This window comes from Capricornis sumatraensis, chromosome 17, assembly GCF_032405125.1.
Source record: "Capricornis sumatraensis isolate serow.1 chromosome 17, serow.2, whole genome shotgun sequence".
Taxonomy (NCBI): Eukaryota; Metazoa; Chordata; class Mammalia; order Artiodactyla; family Bovidae; genus Capricornis; species Capricornis sumatraensis.
The window spans coordinates 51,292,124-51,315,445 of record NC_091085.1 but is presented as its reverse complement, the minus strand read 5'-3'; the positions used below and the strand labels follow the sequence as shown (position 1 = coordinate 51,315,445).

Sequence of the window (23,322 nt, the reverse complement as noted above, 5' to 3'; positions counted from 1 at the left end):
AACTCAGTGCTCATCACCCCTATGACGGTGCGCTCCGTTGCAAGACCTGCACAATAGTTTCCACTGAAGGTGTATCTCTGAGCCCCTGAGGTGAGGGCCCTCATCTGGGCGGCAGGGACAGCCAGGAATCTAACCATCAAATGAACTGACCTATGGGGAGACACATCTTGGGCCCTGCCCTCTCAATGTCTGACTATCCTGGACATATCAGGCTGACCCTGGCCATTCCCAGGAAGAGGCACTGGCTATCCACTTAGTGTCTGACCCAGACCTTCAAGCACATCCCTTCCAGAGCCAGTGTGAATGCTCCAAGACTTGTAAGATGCCAGGTGCGGCCAGACACTGTGAGCTTCAGGGTTTAAAGAAGAAGGTGCTCAGAACAAGGGAAAGCATAATTTGCCGGGATTTTATTTCAAGGTAACAAAAGAATAAAGACCACCCTGCATTCTCCTCTAGCCTGAGCATTCCTGGGACATATCTATGCTACTGGGAAAAGAGGGCAAAAACTTACTACACACTCTAATCAAGGAATACGAACTTGGGTGCCACAGGTATTTGAATAAAGAAGCTATGGTTCTCCAACTGCCATTTCCTTGGAATCTTCCATTTCTGTCTTCCAAATGCCATTTCTGAATTATGTCAGGACACATAAATCTCGCTTCTTTAAATTTTTTTATGCATCAAAAAATCCACAATAGCTTCAAAATTGCATTGATTTGCAATGATTTATTTCCACCTACACTGTATGTAAACAAATGCTTATCTATACGGTCCTCTTTTTAAACAGCACATGTTGAATGACATTCTGTGCTACTGTTTTATAATTGTTTTCATTTAGCAATATATTGTGATAACTTTTTCTGATTAAAAATTAATTTTTGTGTTAGATTTTTTAAAAAAGAGTTTTTGGTGGAGTAAGTACTTCATATCCTCCACTTGAGAAATAAAGTTTCAATGTTTTGAACATTTTAACAAGTTAAATTATAATATTTAATCTGGACCAACAAAAAAAAAAGGGAGGTGATAAAACCCACAGCAAAATTCAAAGAGAAGACAGGCTGACCAAGGTACCATCAGCACCTTCACAACTGGTCCAATTAGTCCAAACCCTGAGATTTGGGGCAAAGTGTATTATAGCAATTTGCCTACCACTCCGGAGTGCCTCCAGAGCACCCTGCAGACCTGGACCCACACCTGCTCCCACTGACACAGAATCAGGGGCCAACATGCTTGCACCCTAACAACATGGAAAGACAGAGTGGGAAGTGTTTCCTCCGGGGTCCGGGAAATGCGTGTTTTCTGGAAGGATCCAGTGATCACGCAGCTGGAGGAAGGAGCAGCTCCGCTGGGAAGCAGTGTGTACTGTGCTCTCTGCACGTCAGAAACACAAGACAGGAGGTGGTGAAAGGCGAGATAGCTGGGGTGTAAGGGGTCCAGGACCCCAGCAGGCATGGATGCGATAGCTGGGTTCAGATAGCAGGTGCCCCTCAGAGAGGGGATGGGATGGATTAGTGAGAGCCAGGAACACAAGATGTCCCAGAGAGGGGGACTTTAGAATTTAAAATGCTCTAGCAGAAGCTGTGTCAGAAGATCACAGAAGGCAGTGACTACACGTCATGGGGTGGGAGATAGGCAGGTGGTCAGCAGATTTTAACAAAACCTTTCTGTGAAATATAAACTCAGAAGTCTTTTCAATATGGAGGAAAAGCAAGTGTTCCACACAAGTCATGCAGTGTGGCCCTCTGGCCATGGTGGGGGCCGTACCTGGATGTGGGCCATCTCGCCCTGCAGCCTGACCCGGGCCTCCTGGGCCAGGGCGAGCTGCTGCTGGTACCACTGCCGGACACTCTGCAGGGACGCGATCTCGGCCTGGGATGCCTTCAGCTTGCTGGTTAGTGTGGCGCGCTCCAGCTGCACCTGCTGTAGCTGGCTCTGCAAGGCTGTCATCTGCTGCCGCAGGTCGTGCACTGAAACAGGCAAGCACAGTGCTCAGGCCGCCGCATGGCCTGGGAAGCTCGGCCTACGCAGAGCGGGGACCTGCTGGTTCTTCTTCTCTTCAGCAGCGACGTCTAAAGTGCAAGCGAGGGCACTTAACCCTGGAGCAGGGCCATCCAAGTTGGGGTCTGGTCACTTCTCATCAACTAATAACACAAAACCTTGTTTTACATGTGCTTCTATTGAAAGACACCTGACTTCACTTTCTGTGGATTCATTAACACTGAACTGACAGCTGACAGCACCCAACCTTTGCCTGGATGAAGCTTGTCTAGCATAACGATTTTCTCTGAAAAGCGCACCAAAACCATCCTGCACTTAGGAACACCAGACAGTGCTGGGGTTTACTGTAAATAGCAAAATCACCCCCAAAAGCACAAAAATAAACAAACAAAAAAATGGCACTAAATCGACCATAAAAGGGCACTTGGGGAACAAGAAGTCAACTGGAAAAACTGCACCTTGTACATCAGGCAACCCCCACGGTTCTCTGCTCTGCACCTGTCTGTAAACAACCAGAAAGAGCTCTGAGTAGATTAAATTCAGTGAGTTGGTGAATTCATAACTAGGGAATCTGCAAACAGGGAGAGCGACTGTGTGTGTCTGGGAGCTTTCTGGCTTGAGACTTTGGCCTGATGAAGTCTGCGAGTCATCAACAAACTCAGGAATGGTATCCACAAGAAACTCCACTGGTTTGCTGATATGGTCAACTCTTAACACGGATGATGGGAGGGGGAACAGACAAGAAATCACAGCACAAACCCAAGTCAGAGTCCAAACAAAACCAGTCAAATATTTAAAAAATAAATTTCACCAAACACTTAAGAAAACAGTTACAATTTTAAATTCTAAAAATTTTAAATGAAACAAAAAAAATGACAGGATTCATGACCCCTAACCTTGGGAAATCCAACCTCTGCTCTTGAAATCCTTGAGAACGGATGTGCCTCAAAGTTCAGCATGGTAGGGCTTTAGGAAGGCAACTGGAGCATCCCCTGCACCCCAAATCCCCCACCCAGCTGGCACTATACTGTGTGCGGGTCACTGTTGACCTACTCTGGTCAGGTCAGACCTTGCAACCTGAGCACTACAGAACTTTTTGAACATTATATTAATAATTTTCTTAAGGGACTGGGTATCATAAAATGCCCAGAGACTAAAAACAGTAGGCTGTTATATTTCTCAGCTGGTGCTCCCCACCACTCCCCCGCTTGCCCAGTATCAGGATAAAGCTCTTGTGACAGCAGCTTGTCACTCTTTCTTTTCTGTCATAAGATCCAAAACCTAGTCTCACAAGTCTTATGACCAAGACTCCACGTGGGCAGACCTGGTCCCTCACAGCCATCCCGCCACACCACTCCCCATCTCTCAGGCTCCCAGACTTCAAGGATGAGAGTGTCATCTATCCAGGCTTCTGGAGGACCAGGATCTGGGCTGACACGCCCCTGTGCTCTGAGTGCCTTCTCCCCATCTCCAACCCCCCACCCTTCCCCTACCCGCAGTGCACAGGGAGATGCTGAGCCCACAGACCAGGTTCTTGGTGCCTGGACGTGGGTGGCTCATGGACTCTGGGAATGGAGTGTACGTCCCCAGGATGAGCAGAGAGCACGAGAGAAGGATCCCACAAGTCCTTCACTTACCACTAAGGCTCCCAGACTCCACTTTCATTTGTCTATCATTCTGAAGGGGGCTCCCCTAGGGACCCAGCTAGACCCAAAATCTGAACTTATGGAGGAAAAAGAAGTATTTACTAGTCACTGTCTCAGTGTTGCTTTTAAATACTCCAAACAGCATCTGCAATGCTGGAATAAGCAGGCGGGTCTAGCCCTCCAAGCAACAAACGACCAGGGAGACAGAATGAGTGGAAACAATTACATCTAACCATCAAAGGTCCAAAGTCCATTTCAGGGCCTAGAGGAGCTATCCCACGTTGAAGGTCAGGAAGGGTGGCGGTGAGGAGATACCCTTCATCCAAGGTAAGGAGCAGCCGTGAAGAGATACCCCACATCCAAGGTAAGAGAAACCCAAGTAAGATGGTAGGTGTTGCAAGAGGGCATCAGAGAGCAGACACACTGAAACCATACTCACAGAAAACTAGTCAATCTAATCACACTAGGACCACAGCCTTGTCTAACTCAATGAAACCAAGCCATGCCTGTGGGGCAACCCAAGACAGGCGGGTCATGGTGGAGAGGTCTGACAGAATGTGGTCCACTGGAGAAGGGAATGGCAAACCACTTCAGTATTCTTGCCTTCAGAACCCCATGAACAGTATGAAAAGGCAAAATAATAGGATACTGAATGAGGAACTCCCCAGGTCAGTAGGTGTCCAATATGCTACTGGAGATCAGTGGAGAAATAATTCCAGAAAGAAAGAAGGGATGGAGCCAAAGCAAAAACAATACCCAGCTGTGGATGTGACTGGTGATAGAAACAAAGTCTGATGCTGGGAAGGATTGGGGGCAGGAGGAGAAGGGGACGACAGAGGATGAGATGGCTGGATGGCATCACTGACTCGATGGACATGAGTCTGAGTGAACTCCGGGAGTTGGTGATGGACAGGGAGGCCTGGCGTGCTGCAATTCATGGGGTGGCAAAGAGTCGGACACGACTGAGTGACTGAACTGAACTGAACTGAAGCCACCCCTTGACACGCATGCAAAAACATGCAGAATTCCACAAGTTCAACCAAAGATAACACTCCATTAGGCAAGTGGACACTTCATGTACAAATAAGAAGGGACAATAACCCCTCAGCACATTGATGGGACAGTAGGTCAGTCCCCAGAGCAGACAGGGAGAAGGAGATGACAGAGGATGCGATAGTTGGATGGCATCACCAACTCAATGGACATGAGTGTGAGCAAGTTCTGGGAGATGGTGAAGGACAGGGAAGCCTGGCGTGCTGCAGTCCATGGGGTTGCAAAGAGTCGGACACAACTGAGCAACTGAACGACAACCAGAGCAGATGAGACGAAACGTCCAGGGGAACAGCCCCTGGGTACCTGCATAGAACTAAGGGGCAGATGCAGGACCGCTCACCTGTGTTGTCCTTACTGAGGATGCTTCTCTGCATCTCCTCCACTTTGGCCATTAGTCTCTGATATTGCTCCTCTGCCACCTGCAGGTCACTGTTGGAGGACGCCAGGCTGGCATTCTTGGCTTCTAGCATGTTCTGCAGGTCAGTCATTGCCTGCTCGAGGTCCCAGCAGGACTGCTTCAAGGTGTCCACTTCTGAACTGAGTGAATCTTGCCTCTGCTGGCTGCTATGGCTGTGCTCCAGCTGCGCCTGCAGCCTCGTGTGCAAAGCAGCCAGTTGCGCCTGCAGCTCGGCCTTTTCTTTAAGTGCCTGGAGAAACACACAAACAGCCACGCTGACTCTCGGAAAAATAAGTCACTTCCGCCCTGCCTAATAAGAGAGCTGCCAAAACAGCCAGTGAGATAAAGGAAGGTGTCCAACAGGTGGCCTTTACAGGAAAGCACCACATTGTACAAAATATTCAGGAACTCCAGCATTACAGCTATCCCCAAAGAAGGGGTTTCTCCAATCAGGCCCAGCAGGCAGGTAGGTGGGGTGAAGACAGAATGTGCTTGTTTTCTGCATGGCGGCACCTGAACAGGCCAGCATGGGGGGAAGAATCTGTGATCACCTTCTCACCCACAAGGATGTTGAAAAAAGAAAAAGTACACACACACACACACACACACACACACACAAAATACCTGAGAGCTGAGGGATCTCTAGGAGATGCAGAGCAGTCAGATTCAAGTTTGGGAAAAACCAAACCCACAGAACACATCAGCCGGGAAAGGACACCATTACATGAGGCCTTGCAGCCAGGGGCACAGAGTAGCCTGAGGCACCATCTGTGCTAGGTGGCAGGACCACAGGGACCCCTGTCTGATGGACATGGCAGGAACTGATAGGAAAGGTGGGGCCAGCAGAAGGCCCAGGCACTTGGAGCACCAGAGAAGAGACAGGGAGCAAAGGGCACAGTCCCCGCCCATCAGCATCTCTCACCCACCCTAAAGTCAGCCTATCAGGAGGTGCATGTAGAGCAATTTCAAAATGCAAAAAGGAGCAGACAGCTGTACATCAACATACAATAGGAGAAAAACAACCTTGGGAAGACAAACAACAGATACATCAAACAGAAGAACAAATACCCAAAGAAAAGAAGCTAACTGAGCAGATGCAATAAGATTTTGTAGTTAAGTATAATTAGTGTCTTCACAGAAATACCAGCAAGTTTTACACCCGTAACAATCCACAAAGATCTTGGCTTGGACACAGCCGAAGAGCAAATCAAATTCCAGGAGGATCAGTTCAGTTCAATTGCTCAGTTGTGTCCAACTCTTTGTGATCCCATGGACTATGGCATATCAGGCTTCCCTGTCCATCACCAACTTCTGGAGATTGCTCAAACTCCTGTTCATTGAGTCGGTGATGCCATCCAACCATCTCATCCATCCTCTGTCGTCCCCTTCTTCTCCTGCCTTCAATCTTTCCTAGCAACAGAGTCTTTTCCAGTGAGTCAGTTATTCACATCAGGTGGCCAAAATACTGGAGCTTCAGCTTCTGCATCAGTCTTTCCAATGAATATTCAGGACTGATTTCCTTTAGGATGGACTGATTTGATCTCCTTGCAGTCCAAGGGCCTCTCAAGAGTCTTCAACACAACAGTTCAAAAGCATCAACTCTTCGGCACTCAGCTTTCTTCATAGTCCAACTCTTACATCCATACATGACTACTGGAAAAACCATAGCTTTGACTAGATGGACCTTTGTTGGTAAAGCAATGTCTCTGCTTTTTAATATGCTGTCTAGGTTGGTCATAGCTTTTCTTCCAAGGAGCAAGTGTCTTTTAATTTCAAGGCTACAGTCATCATCTGCAGTGATCTGAGAGTCCAAGAAAACAAAGTCTATCACTGTTACCATTGTTTTCCCATCTATTTGCCATGAAGTGATGGGACCGGATGCCATGATCTTCATTTTTTGAATGTTGAGGTTTAAGGCAGCTTTTTCACTTTCCTCTTTCACTTTCATCAAGAGGCTCTTTAGTTTCTCTCTGCTTTCTGCCATAAAGGTGATGTCATCTGCATGTTTGAGGTTATTGATATTTCTCCTAGCAATCTTGATTCCAGCTTGTGCTTCATCCAGCCCGTCATTTTGCATGATGTACTCTGCATATAAGTTAAATAAGCAGGGTGACAATAAGTAGCCTTGACATACTCCTTTCCCAATTTGGAACCAGTCAATTGTTCCATGTCTGATTCTAACTGCTGCTTCTTAACCTGCATATATTTCTCAGGAGGCAGATAAGGTGGTCTGGTATTCAATCCCATCTCTTGAAAATTTTCCACAGTTTGTTGTGATCCACAGTCAAAGGCTTTGGTGTAGTCAATAAAGCAGAAGTAGATGTTTTTCTGGAACTCTCTTGATTTTTCTATGATCCAACAGATGTTGGCAATTTGATCTCTGGCTCCTCTGCCTTTTCTAAATCCAGCTTGAACATCTGGAAGTTCTCAATTCATGTACTGGTGAAGACTTGCTTGTAGAATTTTGAGCATTACTTTGCTAGCGTGTGAGATGAGTGCAATTGTGTGGTTGTTTGAATATTCTTTTGCATTGCTTTTCTTTGGGATTGGAATGAAAATTGACCTTTTCCAGTCCTGTGGCCACTGCTGAGTTTTCCAAATTTGCTGGCATATTGAGTGCAGCACTTTCACACCATCATCTTTTAGCATTTGAAATAGCTCAGCTGGAATTCCATCACCTCCACTAGCTTTGCTCGTAGTGATGCTTTCTAAGGCCCACTTGATGTCACATTCCAGGATGTCTGGCTCTAGGTGAGTGATCACACCATCATGGGTATCTGGTTAAAGACCTTTTTTGCATAGTTCTTCTGTGTATTCTTGCCACCTCTTCTTAGTATCTTCTGCTTCTGTTAGGTCCATACTGTTTCTGTCCTTTATTGTGCCCATCTTTGCACGAAATGTTTCCTTAATATCTCTAATTTTCTTGAAGAGATCTCTAGTCTTTCCCATTCTATTGTTTTCTTCTATTTCTTTGCATTGATCACTTAGGGAGGCTTTCTTATCTCTCCTTGCTATTTCTTTGGAACTCTGCATTCAAATGGGTATATCTTTCCTTTTCTCCTTTGCCTTTAGCTTCTCTTTTCTCAGCTATGTGTAAGGCCTCCTCAGACAACCATTTTGCCTTCTTGCATTTCTTTTCCTTGGGGATGGCCTTGATCACTGTTTCCTGTACAATGTCTTGAATCTCTATCCACAGTTCTTCAGGCACTCTGTCTTCAGGAACACTTGTCACTTCCACTGTATAATCGTGAGGGACTTGATTTAGGTCATACCTGAATGGTCTAGTGGTTTTCCCTACTTTCTTCATTTTAAGACTAAATTTTGCAGTAAGGAGTTCATGATCTGAGCCACAGTCAGCTCCTAGTCTTGTTTTTGCTGACTCTATATAGAGTTGCTCCATCTTTGACTGCCAAGAATATAATCAATCTGATTTTGGTATTGACCATCTGGTGATGTCCATGTGTAGAGTTTTCTCTTGCATTGTTGGAAGGTGTTTGCTATGACCAGTGTGTTCTCTTGGCAAAACTCTGTTAGCCTTTGCCCTGCTTAATTTTGTACTCCAAGGCCAAACTTGCCTGTTACTCCAGGTATCTCTCATGTTCCACAGGAGAACAAAGTGAAAACCATGTGCAACCAAAACGAACCTTGAAACCTCAGTAATCACCTCTTCGGTCTGGAGTTTATGCAGCAGAGCAAGCATTCTAGTGTGGGTGCCCTCCCCACATCCCCACAGCACAGGTTACTGAGGGGACAGCCCCTCCCCTCTACCCCACGTCTTGACCAGACACCTCCCCAGGCCCTTGCCATCTTCCTGCCAAGTGCAGAGGGTCAAAGGCAGCTGAACTGATTTATTCTGATCGTTGATAGGAATGCTGAGAATTAAGGGATGGAAAATGATTTTTCAGGCATATGCTAACCAGATAAAGCAAAATTCATATCAGAAAAAGCAAAAAGTACTAAAGGGACAAAGATGACAATTTCACTGGGCCAGAAAAAGGTGAAATCCACTCCAAAGATTGAACTGTTATGGTCTCTTAGGTCTCTAATAGCGGAGCTAGGAGGTATCCAAGGCAGATCCTGACAGAAATACAGGGAGAGACCCCGCAGTCGGAGTGGGAAACTAGCATACCTCTTGCCAAGGCTGACAGAACAGAGAAAAATAAATGGTTACGAGGACAAGGCTGCTAATGATGATAAAGCTTCTTCTTAAATACATCTGTAAAACTTGGTGTGTAGTGAATAGGAAATTGTACATTCTTTCCAAAGACATGGCACATTAATACATCCATCAAATTTCAATTACCTGACTAGCTTCTAATGATAAAGCTTCCAGCTGTCCTTCGAGTCTCATTTTTTCTTTAAGAACCTGCAACATTTCATCATGAGTTTCAGCAACAGAGCTTTCCATGGACACACTAGAGGATAAAGACAAAAGGATCAGGTGGTGGGAGTATAATTGATCATTATCTTCCTTTATACTGTCCATACTCTCCAGATTTCACACCCTTCTGGCTAGTCTCCCCTAATTAAAACAATTTTTTTTCATTGTGGTATAGGCTTCTCTCTAGTTGCAGCACTTGGGCTTAGTTGCCCTGAGGCACATGTGACTTTAGTTCCCTGCTGCTGCTGCTGCTAAGTCGCATCAGTCGTGTCTGACTCTGTGCGACCCCATAGGCAGCAGCCCACCAGGCTCCCGCGTCCCTGGGATTCTCCAGGCAAGAACACTGGAGTGGGTTGCCATTTCCTTCTCCAATGGGTGAAAGTGAAGTCGCTCAGTCGTGTCCAACTCTTAGCGACCCCTTGGACTGTAGCCTACCAGGCTCCTCCATCCATGGGATTCTCTAGGCAAGAGTACTGGAGTCGGGTGCCACTGCCTTCTCCCCTTAGTTCCCTGCCAGGGATCAAACCTGTATCCCCTGCTTTGGAAGATGAATTCTTAACCATCTTTTCTAATTTTTAAAATTAGGTCAAGTCCTTAGGTTTAAGCCCTTTCCCTACTTTTTTTAAGAAACAGATAAGTAAAAAGATTTAGGTAGAGAGTTAAAGCTCAAACTCTTGCCCACAGTAGGGCCTTTACAGCCAGCACAGGGCCAGAACACCTTTATGGAGACATGAATCCATGTCACATCAATGCAACAAATCCTGGAAAGCAGAGTACCTTAACATTGCAGGTAAGCACTCATCAGACCCAGTTTCTTTTCTAACAAAGCAACAGAGAGTGTATAAATGAAATGTTAAGGACTGAGTGGGAACTCCGAGAAGAAGGTGGTGTCTCGTGGGCTCCAGCGTCACCCACCTGCTGCAGATGCTATTGGTCCGGCTTCGCGTCTCCCCGTTGACTTCCTGCCTCTGCTCTTGGTGCTCGGCTGCTGCAGCCTGCAGGACATCTGAGATGGAGGGGAACTGGCCCAGGGCTCCAACTGCGATCTCCCTGCCACTGACCACGTAGGGGGCCTCACGCATGCCCCCCATGTTCGCTGGGATGCCTGGTGTCCCACGGGCGGAGACGCTGCTGTAGGAGGAGCTATCGCTCTCTGTCCCGTCAGCCTCGGACACGTTGTCTCCAGTCAGGGACGCATTCTCCAGGCGGTCGTCGGCCTCGGGGCACAGGCTGACCTCAGACACCACTGATGTCGCGCTGCCTCGGTTCTGCTTCAGGGAGCCCCTGGTAGAGTCCGGAGCTGGAACATTTCCACCAGAATTCCGAACGTCTGAATCTTCAGTTCTGTAATCAGCCAGAGACCGAATTTTGCTTGATTTGGAACTTTTTTTCTCCTTAGGATGTGCCAGGAGCCCTAAGCTGCCCACCTTCGGCCCCCGAGGGACACTGGTGCGCAGGAAGGAATATTCTTTTGTCATAGCCACGGCACTGGCCCTCGGTAAGGTTTCTGGGTTCAACATGAGTTCAGGATCAAGTGTGCTAAAAAGTCTCGTTTTAGTTACAGGTTGACTGGACTGAGGAGGAAAAAAAAGTACAAAAATTATGTTTAAAATTGACAAGCAGCATTCAAAAATCGCCACCAAGAAAGGCCATACTGATTACATAAACAGAGCACCCTCCCGCCATGTTCCCACATCACGGGCCTTCCATTCTTGACCTCACTCCTCCATGTCCATCCCAGGCAAAGTCCAAGCACAGGCCTGTCATGACTGTTACCTGATGACATTTTAAAACACCTAATAGAGCAAGTCCTTCCTCATCACGCCTCCTTCACAAAATTTCCCTGCCTATTCTCTCATGTTTATTCTTTCAGATAAACCTTGAAATTTTTCAAGTTAGAATATTGGTCCTGTTGAATTAGAATTACCATAAATTTATAATTACTTACGGGATAATGAGCAGTTTTCCTCCATTTATTCATATCTATTTGCATGATCCTTGACAGAGAAACTTATGTAGTGTTTTATCTAGATTCTAAACCATTTTTGTTGCCATTTGATACTTAGAAATTATTTTGTTAATACTGTAAATATTATTTTTTCCCCTCTAATTTTATAACTGGTCATACTAGGATAACTACTTTTCATATCTGTATTTCAAACTGACAATTTCTGAACCCCAATTATTTTATAATATTATAATAAACTTATAATAATAGAATTTTCAGTTGATTCGTCAGCATTTTTCTAAAGTGTTATCAACACCTGCAAATAACAATGTCATTTCTCTTATATTTTTTGCTGCACTGGGTCTTTGTTGCTGCACAGGCTTTTCTCTAGTTGAGGCAAGCAGGGGCTACTCACTAGTTGCGGTACATGGGCTTCTCATTGTGATGGCTTCTCTTATTGCTGAACACAGGCTCTAGGGCATGTGGGCTTCAGCAGGTGCAGCATGTGGGCTCGGGAGTTGCAGCTCCTGGGCTCTAGAGCATGAGCTCAATAGTTGTGGCACATGGGCTTAGTTGCTCCACGGCACGTGGGATCTTTCTAGACCAGGGATCAAACCCATGTCTCCCACACTGGCAGGCAGATTCTTCACCACTGAGCACCAGGGAAGCCCTCTTCTATTTTTTAATACTTATATCTCTCATTTCTTTTTCTTATATCATTGTGTTATCTAGAACTTCCCAACTGGCCTTGAATGAAGCTGAGGATATGAGAAGATGACATTCCTTGAAGCTAAATGAACATGACTTTCTTCTACAAATAAATTAATGTTCAGTTCATGTTATTCTATAAAGTCAGTGCAGTCGCAAAGTGGTGAGGGACAAGGTGGGTGAGGAGCATCTCGGAACGATGCTACGACACGGCAGCAAGGATAAGTGAGTTGGAGCAGCGAGGAAGAGTAAGGGATGCGGGGTGGCAGACTGACCGGACCTCCCAGACAGATACACACACTATAAAGCTGCCATAATTAGAGCCACAGAGACCAAGAAAAGCAGTCGACGGACTGATGACACAGAACACAGCCCAAGAACTGGCCCAAGTATTGGTGGCGTCTATAGATATTAAGGGAGAACGGCAAAAAGTGAAAAGACAGACTACAAAATGAGCAGCCTTCAGATAATTGACCAGCAGTTCACAAAGAGGCTCATTCCTACCTCTCGCCTCCATCCAAGCAAGTGGATTATATCTACATAATAAAATAAAAAACATAACTTATGAAAACTTTTTATATTATCTCTTACTTTTAGTATAAAAATAAAAGAGGTGAATTTATATCCTTCAAATAGGGAGCTCTTAAATATGATATAAACCTTAAAAGAAGTAACAGCAAAGACTGAAAGTTCTGACTGTAAACATTCAAATCCAATGTGCAGGGTCTTCCCTGGTGGTCCAGAGGTTAGGACTCTGAGCTTCAACTGCAGGGGGCTCAGGTTCAATCCCTTAAGATTCTGTTAGCCGAGCAGCAAAGCCAAAATGAATAAAAACAAAAAGCTGATGTGCAGCAAAAAATATACCAGAAAAGAAGTCATGGAAAATTAAGAAAAAATTATTTGCAAAAATACTAAAAGGGAATAACTTCCTCATATATAGTACCAACACAGCAAAAAGACAAACTGAAAAACAGACAAAGGCTGACAAAGCCACTCAGCCAATATGTAAAAAGGTGCTTATTGTTAGGAAGTACTTTTTTTCTCAGCTATCTGAGAACAAAGATTCAATTTTTATTATTTCTAATCCTCCCAAAGATGAGAAGTCTAGCAGTCTTACAGACTGCTGAATGGAATGTAAACCAGTCCTTATCAACTAACAAATACATAAAACCTTTTACCCAATAATTTAACAGTTAAGGATTTACCCACAAAAGAATACCAAGACACAAAACATTCACTGCAGCACTGTTTGCAATTTCAAAAAATTAGAGATAACCTAAAATGTTGATCACTTCGGGCTGCTTAATGCAATGCTGGTATGTGTGCATGGTTACAAAGGGTGAGGAGGGTCTCTACTGCCCTGAGGCAGGACAGGTGCGTGAGAAAGGTCGCGTGAAGAGCAGCACAGAGAGGGCGCTCGCCCTGTACACAATCTTCACCTCTACATGAAGGACCCGTGCGGTGACACTCTCAAAGTATTTACCAGACTACAAAACGGGGGCACTTTCACTCATCCTCTCTAGCCTTTAGACATGAAGTATGAATTACACTCCTAAAGAAGTATCTTTTTATTCTTAGTTTGGGCTTCCCTGGTGGCTCAGATGGTAAAGAATCCTGCAATGCGGGAGACCTGGGTTTGATCCCTGGGTTGGGAAGATACCCTGGAGGAGGACATGGCAACTCACACCAGTATTCTTGCCTGGGGAGTCCCCATGAACAGAGGAGCTTGGGGGGCTACAGTCCATGGGGTTGCAAAGAGTCAGACACGACTGATAGACTAAGCACATTTTTAGTTTACCTGTTTTTGCTGGCTTGTTTTGTTTTTAATTTGCTGCATGGGGTCTTTCTTAGTGGCATGAGATCTTTGGTCGCATCCTGTGGGACTTTTGTTGCCGTGCACAGGCTCTTTAGCTGTGATACGTGGGCTCCAGAGCACGTGGGCTCTGTAGTTGCAGCTTGCAGGCTTAGTTGCCTGAAAGCACGTGGGATCTTAGTTGCCTGAACAGGGATCAAACCTACATCCTCTGCATTGCAAGGTGGATTCTTAACCATTGGACCACCGGGAAGTCCCATGTACATATAATTTTTAAAGATGGGAACTGATGTTAAATTTCACCCTGAACTCCTGATACATTAATCGCCTAATGCTGGATGACCCAGACAGAGCTTGGACTTGCAGTGCAAACCTGAGAGGCAGGCTGAGGACAGGATGGGGCATATGTACACTGGCTGGTCTGTATCTTGGTTCCGCCACTTTACTGCTAAGTGACCGTTGGCAAGTTCTTTACCTGCCTGAGTCTCACTGTAAAATCTGTGGGGAAATTAACATTGCCTGGTGCACATAACTCCTGACTACTGACTGTCACTGTAAGATTTTCTGACAGGCCACCTGGATAGATGCCTGAATGCCCCTGACCAGGTGGGAGCCTCAGTCAGTTCAGAGCCTGGTGCTGGCTCTTCCAGTCTGTTTACATTGGCTTCGGAGCAGTGACACTCGAAAAGCCAAGATCCTCTCTTGGGAAAACAAATGGCCAATTCTGATAAGGACTTGTCACAACTAAATCATTCACTGCAAGTGTTTTATTTTTTTAAAGCATGTTTTTTTTTAGTTCATTTAGTTTCAAATTCCTTTAATTTGAAATTTCTCAAGTTCACAATAAACGTGGATTAAGACTGAAGTGAACCTTCACACACGCCTTTCCTAGATTCACTCGACTGATTAAAAATACTATTTTCATTAGTATCCTAATGAGGATTTCATACCTAAATAAAACTGATTTTAGGAAAGCTTATGCACATACTTTGGAGAAGGAAATGGCAATCCACTCCAGCATTTTTGCCTTGAGAATCCTATGGACAGAGGAGTCCGTGCAGTCACAAAGAGCTGGACATGACCGAGTGACTAACATACATGCACACACGGTGTATCATGTGTGTGACACGCCACACAGTCTAATAACATACAGCAAAGTTCAGCAGAAACACTATCACTTACACAATAAACAAGTCAAACCCAGGACTGGCTGCTCAAGTACAGAGAGCGGTTACACCCACATGTTCGCTGCCTCTGCTTTTCTAATGGCAGATTTAGACATAAAACATGCCTGTTTGGAGGAAAGAAGGACCAGAGGGGTGGGAACCAGAGCCCCATGGAATCTCCTCAAAGGGTGGGAACTACATGAGAAAGATGATCTTTGTAGACACACACACAAGCCCATCCCAGCAAAGAGAAATAAACAGCAGATCCTAGAATTATGACTGACTGCTTGCTGTTTTTTCCATTAGCTGGTTCGAGAGAGGGAGACTCACTCTTTCCTGCTGGCGTTTCACCCTGTACTGTTTGAGCTGTTCTTCCAGCCGCTTCCGAGCCTGCAGTCGGACCTGCTCCTCCTTCTCCAGGGGCAGCGAAGCCTCTGTTGAGCCTGAGGTGGGGAAACAGCCATTTAGAAACTCACAACACAATAGCACACAGAAGATAAATCAGAAGAGCAGCTTGGCTGTCTTGCGTTTTATTACCGATATGATTTAGCTTTAAATAATACAGGGCTGTCTAGTTTGAAAGAACTGTTTGCAAACGGATGGAGAGCTGTAAGCCTTGGACACTGACCACAGACAGGACCCACCTGGTGGCAGACACAGGGCCCAGCACAGGGGTGGTGCCTCCGCCAGCAGCGCACCGCCACCTATGGGCATCCCGCCAACACGTGCCACTTGCGCCTTTTAGTAATTAAAGAACTGAACTTGAAGTTGGTGCCAGTGTGTGTTCTGAGGCCCCCACCAAGCTCTAACTCTGCCTCCTTACATTACAGAGGGACATGAACAGCAATCCTGATGGAACGACAGGCGGCAGCAGCTACCAGGAACATGCTACCAAACTCGCCTGCTTTACCCAGGAACATCCCAGCAGATTACCTCAGTTTCCTACCCGAGACAACTCCAGTCCAAGGGCCACGCTCAGGGACAAGAAGGGAACTATGCTGACAACTTTCGGGCAGCTAACAAAACTTAAAATATCAAAACCCAAACTTTTACTTTGGGTAAAAAAAAGAGCTGAACAGTGAGTGAAAGGTAGGCAAGACCCAGGCCTCCCAGCTCAGGGCCAAGGGCTGGTGAGAGCAGAGGAATGCTGTAACTGAGCCCCTTCCTGGGCGGCACCATCCTCAAATATGAATTCTGGGAGGGAGGCTGCTGTTGTTTTAAATAATCCCTAAAACTTGAGCAGTTGCCAAGAATTTCACTAGGAATTCACTAGTGTTGTTACTGATTGTGCACTCATACTCTCCATATAAGTTTCATATGAAAGAGCTTATATACTTTTCACATCACTAAGTGGTCCAGATGGCAGAGACCACCAGAGGCATGGCCTGAGGGCTGGGCACATTCCTGGGAGGGGCGGGCAGGGGAAAAGCAGGAGAACCTGGGGCCAGAGCTCACAAACCCCTCAGGTCAGGACCCAGGATTTCACACAGCATCCTGGCTGACATGCTAACAGTTTGTTTACAGAAATGTTTAAAGTATGCTGTGACACTAACAGCATAAAGAAAAAATTCCTGTGAACACCCTCTAGTAAGCATGGGAGTGCAAGTGCAAATGAAAGCATCAAGGCAGCATTGCTGCACACCCAGCAGACTGAAGACTGAAGGGAAACAGCATCTCTGTCCTCTCACAGGGCATCAGCACCCTTGCAATGTGACCACCCATGATGGAGATAAACCCAACCACTGCTTCTGACCAAGAGCTCTGCTCCTGGGATAGAGTGCATAGAAGTGAGAGCACCAGTGCTGCAACATGCACGGGGAGCTGCTCACTGCAGCACTGGTCCCCTGGCCCTGACTTGGCCACACTCGGGGCTCCTCCAGCCTAAAAAGAATGGATGTGGAGCTGCATCAACTGACGTGGGGCAATCTCCAGGTGACAACGCTAGGTGAGAAGAGCATGCGGTGATGTGAAGGACATAGGCCCATTTTAAGAACAATGATCCTCCCAACCTGGCTGTTTTCAGAGGCCTGTAAGGCACTATGTGAGAAGGTGGCTGACCTGGAGGGGAGGGGAGGAAGTACTGAAGCGGGACGAGGTATAACAGCAGCAGCTGTGAAATGACCCCATTAGGTAAGATTACACAAGTCTGTGTGTGAAAACTTGCATGTTAGAAAAGCCTGGAGGCTTCAGGGCTCTCAGGCTGACAGTTTGCAACCTGTTTGCCCCTGAATCCCCAGGGATTAGCACAAAATGAAGGCTGATTAAAGTAACTCATAAAAGAAAGCCTTCAAGCTGTAACTGTCAAGATGAAATCCCCACTGCTGCTTGCTCACCCACCCCCCCGGTGATGGAAGACATGCACGCACAGGCCCTTCAAACTGGGGCCTCCAGTGCCGTTGTCACCATCAGGCTGTGACAAAGCGTATCTTCCCTCTGAAATGGAGCTATTTGTTAAACGCACAACCCACCACGGTGATAAAACAGCAACGGCCGAGGGGCGAGCCCTTCGGGGCCTGTGCCTCTCCAGGACAGTGAGTGACAGGGGCCCCGGGGGTGGGATGGGGGATGAGGGGGTGGGGGAGAGCCCGGCAGGAAGATGCTTACACAGTTGCGTTTCTTGCATAGGAAGACTGAGTCTGAGGGACTGCAAAGCTTCTTTTCTAACAATGCCCTCAGCACTAGTCCCCTGAGACTTCCTTAGGTTGTCATGGAAACCAGCCACACCTGGAGACGCATCAGGACCCGCTGGCGAGGGAGGCTCTGGGAACTGTGGTATCGGCCCATTCAGACAGGTGTCCCCCTGGCGTCCTTCATCTGAAGTCCTGTTTACCTTGGCACTGGCACCTGGAAAAGAGGGTGTGCTGGGCCATCATGTTTTAACAACTAAAACAGGAGAAGAGGGAATCTAGACATGGGAGCACTCTCCACATCCCAGGAACCTGTTCACTCTGCGAGGACAGCAAGCCTGTCCTTCCGAAGGGCAGGTGATGTGGACAAGTGACTCAACCTTGCAGAGTAATGCCCTCACCTGCAGGACCCCCTCCTCACCTTCCGCACTACAGCTGTAGAATTTCAGTAGTCATGTTTCCTTTTCATTTAACAAGACCAGTAAGAAATCTTATGAAAGTCTGTTTTTAAAAAAATAGCAAAAAAACCCTCCACAAATCCTTAAAACGTGGCCAACAATGTTTCTAATAAGCACTGTTAATAGCAGTACTAACCAGTGTCACAGCCTCACATTTACAAAGGGCTGATTCCAAAGTTATTTCAAGGCATAAGTCTATCATCCAAAATGAGACATCAAAGGTGAAGAGTTAGAACAGCTGATGAGAATGATTTCCCCAAAGGTGAGGACAGAACCCAGAGTCTATGCTTCCGACTGACAAACACCTAATGGGTAAAAACCCAAGTTAACCAGTGATGACTATTCACCTGTGTATCAAGCTCAGTCTCCTCTACTAACATTACTACAAGTTACTTACACACTAACTGAAACCTATTTTTGTATCAAAAGGAAAGTGCTCTCCCCCTGATGGGCAGCCAGTTGGCAGCCAATGAGTCGAGGAGATACATGGAGAGGCTTCCAGGCATGTTCTGGGGGCTCCCAAGCACTGCAGTGCCCCAGGTCCCCATAAGGTCAGCACCACTTGGATCTCATGATGTACCCAGTATGCAACTAGGAAATTCCCTCTGTACCCAAGCAAATTGAAAATGGGTTTCTGTCACTTGAAATGTGAGTCCCAACTAACGTAGCCACTTACTGTCACGCCTCCCTGAAAGGAAAACTAGAATATAAAGTGGCGGGGAGGGGGCAGACACAAAACAGAGTGCGAGGACCCCACCACAGCTCTGACACAACCGTCTGTCCTTTTACACAAACAGCTGAGGTGAGGGGTGGGGTGGGAGTGGGGAGGAAATCGTGGTATTTCAGATGCAAGTTAATCAGGTCAATACCACTTCCTAATGGGCTTATCAAATCTGGGAGAGTCTCTAAAGCGTCCCTCTTCCATACGAAAATAACTGAGTGTCACACTGCACTTTAAAAAAAATCTAAAAGAAGGCCTAATAAATAATAAGACTTGATTTGTTTCCAAACAGAAGTCTAATTATGGAGAAACAAATAATGACGACACAAAAACTGGCCAGCCCCTTCTCCTGGGTGCTTTCCAAGTGCTCACATTTCACATGGGCCTTCACCACCACCCTAAGATGCAGGGTGGAGAAGGAAATGGCAACCTACTCCAATATTCTTGCCTGGAGAACCCCTTGGACAGAGGAGCCTGGAGGGCTACACTCTATGGGGTCGCAGAGTTGACATGACTGAGTAACTGACACACACACAAAGACGCAGGGACCATTCATCTTTCCATTTTCTCAGTAAGAGAGTGAGGCGGAAATAAATTAAGGATCTTGGTTGAGGGCTCATTCCTGTTAGCGGCAGACCTAGTTGTTCCAATTGCAGAACCCTTGATCCTGGGCCAAGCCGCATCGGCCTCACCTGGCACTTAAGGAGCAGGAAGCAGCAAAGCCATTTCAGGTGCCTGAGCACTGTTTTACCAGAAGGGAAACGCAGTTTCTGCTAGTAAATCAGTGCATACACATGTTACGATGTTCAAGCACACACTGCCCAGGAAGGGGCATGAGGAAGCAGTCATTTATTCTGTGCTTCCTATACACGAATAAGCCACTAGCTAACATGGAAATGTGACCCAGTAATCCTCAGAGCATTAGCGGCACACTTTCCAGTTAGTAAAAATCTGACAACCAACCAACCAAAAAGGTAGACTGTTAGGCAGGAGACAGTGTGTCAGTGAAGATCTGCACAAGCCTTATGGGTAAACCATGCTGCTCCATCCCTCTGGAGCAGAAAGCTCCAGAAAGTTCCCATTTCATTTGACACACATGGTGTTTGAGTTAAAGTTGGCCTCAACTAAAAAAATACATAAAAACACACTCTGAATGAATTATAAAGTTCATTAAGCTCTTAGACATCACTGTCTTCTTCCAAAAGGCAAGACGACCTCTGTTCTCCTGTTTAAAGGTAAGATGTGAGCAGAACACAGAGTAACTGGCAACTTACACTGGGCTTCATCCCACTGATCCAGCGGCGCCCGTGAGCCAGGGGGTTTTGGGGGGCCCTCGGGTTGAGCTGAGGTGCCACTGCCGGATCTGTCCTCCACCAGGCCCTCCTGCACAGCCGCTGCACTGTCCATGGTCAGGGTGACACGGGCTGGGCTGACGCTCAGAGGCTACAAGTGAACTGGGAGCGAGTTCAGTTTCTGCCATTAGCAATGGCCAAAAGCTCCTGGGACGGACCACACTAGGTTTGCCATTTTGGGGAAGAGATTTACAGTCTCACAGATGGCCTGAAATCAAACCAGGTAATATCATGCATGCTACCTGACAGGAATAAAAAGAGAAAGAAGGTATTATGAAACTTCATTTGTCAGATTTGAAGTAACAAGTCCAAGACTAACATTTGGTTCCCAACATGCATCTGTATATTAAATATATTCATACAACAAATAATCCTTGAGCACCTACAGCATCCTATTTTTTGAGGATAAAAAACTGACCCAGACCCATTTGGCCCATCCCTGAAGGCCATCTGCACTGATGACTGCTGAAAACCATCCCCCACCAGGGTAAGAAGCTCCTCCATGTAATCCGCAGAGCTGGGGGTGGGGCTTGGATGACTGAGGAGCTGTCTTTATTTAAACTTAACTGACCTGTATGTAAACAGTGCATGGGGCCAGTGGCTTTAGTATTGGACACAGAGGCCCAAGTGCTCACAGGGGTCAAAGGGTGAGCTCCTCTCCCAGGAGACCTGGCATGTCAGTGCCCAGGCCATGCCTTAGAACCAGAGGTCAACAAGGAAGACGTAGCAGCACGGTAAACAGGACACTAATGGAGGAAGCATGGGGGGATGAGGACACATGGAAAATAGCCACTGGGGTCTGGGGGGCAGAGAAAGGACCTCACAGCAGGTGACCAGATGCATTCTTCATTTCTCACAAGATCTGCTATCTTTCAGCTTGTTCTGCCAAGCTGAATTTAAGGGAGCAAAACTGCCCCAAAGCCTGGCAACTGGTTACTGCTTTTGAAATGTAATAAGGATATTATCACCTCGTTTCCTCCTCAACAGATAAGGTGCTGCTATTATTCTGCAGAAATGGTGGCATTTACTTCCTTGAAGATAAGATTTCATATTACCCTATGTACTGTTTGGTGTTTCACGAGTTCCAGGACAAAAATTTACGGGACTTTCCTCCACGGCTTCCAAATGCCACATAGATGTTTTTGAGAAGAGCCTAAGCAACAGCTGACTCTCACTAGACGATCCTGTTTCTCCACAGTTCTCTGTCACCCTGTCACCCATGAACAGGCAGTCCTTAGTGGCTGGCACAACCTGTGAATACCTAGCGATGGGAACCCAGCAGTGTTTGAACTGCAGTGTCAATCATCCACACATTTCCCTCTGCTATCTGGCACCCGACAGGCCAGCAACATCATGGATTAATAAGTGCTGTTATGAATAAAAAGGCTATGCTGACTCTTTTTTTGGTGGCCTCATGGCTTGCAGGATCTTAGTTCCCTAACCAGGGATTGAACCCAGCCCCTCACCATTAAAAGTACGCAGTCCTAACCAGTGCTGGGGGATGTCCCATGTCTACTATCAAGTGGAGAGCTAGTACTAAAACTCTGTACTTGAAAGGATCACAGATAGAACTGTGTGAAAACATGAGTAGCTACAATCCAGTGTAGTGAATCAATAAGCACAGGGTGCTGCTGGCTCATGGTGCCTGGTGCGAGGAAATATTTGAGGACTACAACAATGTCTGAAGGGAGGTACCAAGGTCAACCAAACATGATCCTATGTGCAATGAGGTCTCAACTTAGTTTCTGTCTCTACAACATTCGGTAACCTCTTTCATCCACGGAGACACTTTCCAGGTTGGAAGGTGGGTAGACAAACAGGCCAGTCCACAGGTCCCTCTGAAAGCCACCATCTCACAGGGACCTGGCTGCAGAGCACACCACTGGGACACCTGCTGAGCCTGCCCTCACTCCGTGGGCACAGCTGGTGGTAAGCTGGCCAGAGTGACACCATAGAGGAGGTGATGCCCGCAAGGCCAGGCAAAGGCACACCCAGGCTGTCCCTTCACCACAGGCTTCACTTCACAGACAGGTGACTACAGATGGTCGGGCTGGGACACACACAGTGGGCTGTGGAATCAACTGTCCCTGCCTACGGTGTATGGTAAGTGCTGGCCATCCTGAAACGCTACTTAACAAAGGAAGATATTTGCATTTTGCTTTGAAATGTCTTTGTTTCTGTCTTGTGGGGGTGGGGTGAAGCTGCCTACATTATCACATGTTCCCTAAGATGCCTGCCTGAGAGGGTAACAACAACAGATAAGTGCTTTTCAGAGCTGGTCCCTGTTGCCAATGCCCTTTTCCCTTTGACCACCAGGCAAATCCCCCCAGATCCTTTCATGTCTGCCACTAGGCACAGCTCTCAAGTCTCCTGAGTCTCAGGTAAAGCACCCCTCTGTGCCATCATGATACCCCTGCGTGCATCAGTTCAGTTCAGTCGCTCAGTCACGTCCGACTCTTTGCGACCCCATGAACCGCAGCACGCCAGGCCTCCCTGTCCATCACCAATTCCCGGAGTTTACCCAAACTCATGTCCATTCAGTCGGTGAATATCACACGGCAATCGTGTGTGTGCCCATCTCTTCCATCACCCTGTAAGATCCTAGACACAGAAATCACCACTCCAGGTCTGCCCCTACCCCCTCAAACATCCCCTACACAGAGTAGTGCTCAATGCAGGCTGCTGACAAACAAATCTCTGCCTCCACCAAGTCCTACCCCTTAGCAACCAACCTAGTAGTTCGAAAACAAAACGATACAGTATTTGCATCCTTGAATATCCACAATGCTTTGTCAAATATAGGATAATTCTACTACTCAATGCAGTTGGGAGTCACAGTTCTGGGAGGGCAAAGAACACCTGGGAGGTACAAACTGGGAGAGCAGCATGTAAATGGCCACAGGTCAGAGAAGCATCTAAGGAGCCACAGGGAATGTGTTACTGAAGCAAGCAGTGACAACACCTGACCCTGACACTATGCAGGAAAGAGAGCATTGGCCGAGATGTTTGCGTGCACTGAGGAAGGCACACCAAAGACAGAGAGAAATGTGTCAG

The 23,322-nt window shown here is 46.7% G+C and overlaps 1 protein-coding gene across 3 annotated transcripts in view; it reads right to left on the bottom strand.

Annotated features, from left to right (window-relative positions):
- GOLGA3 (golgin A3) overlaps positions 1-20,323 on the bottom strand; it is a 37,284-nt gene extending 16,961 nt beyond the window's left edge. Inside the window, exons 1-7 of one of the 3 annotated variants that reach the window (XM_068989695.1) lie at positions 20,187-20,323; positions 17,715-17,947; positions 15,441-15,553; positions 10,391-11,049; positions 9,398-9,509; positions 5,038-5,344; positions 1,765-1,967 (exon numbers count right to left, since the gene is read on the bottom strand). In XM_068989695.1, the coding sequence (XP_068845796.1) occupies positions 1,765-1,967; positions 5,038-5,344; positions 9,398-9,509; positions 10,391-11,049; positions 15,441-15,553; positions 17,715-17,947; positions 20,187-20,323 (1,764 nt within the window). The remainder of the gene's footprint in view (positions 1-1,764; positions 1,968-5,037; positions 5,345-9,397; positions 9,510-10,390; positions 11,050-15,440; positions 15,554-17,714; positions 17,948-20,186) is intronic. The other 2 variants (XM_068989696.1, XM_068989697.1) reach the window with 2 other exon arrangements.
- Between the last annotated feature and the right edge of the window lie 2,999 nt (positions 20,324-23,322).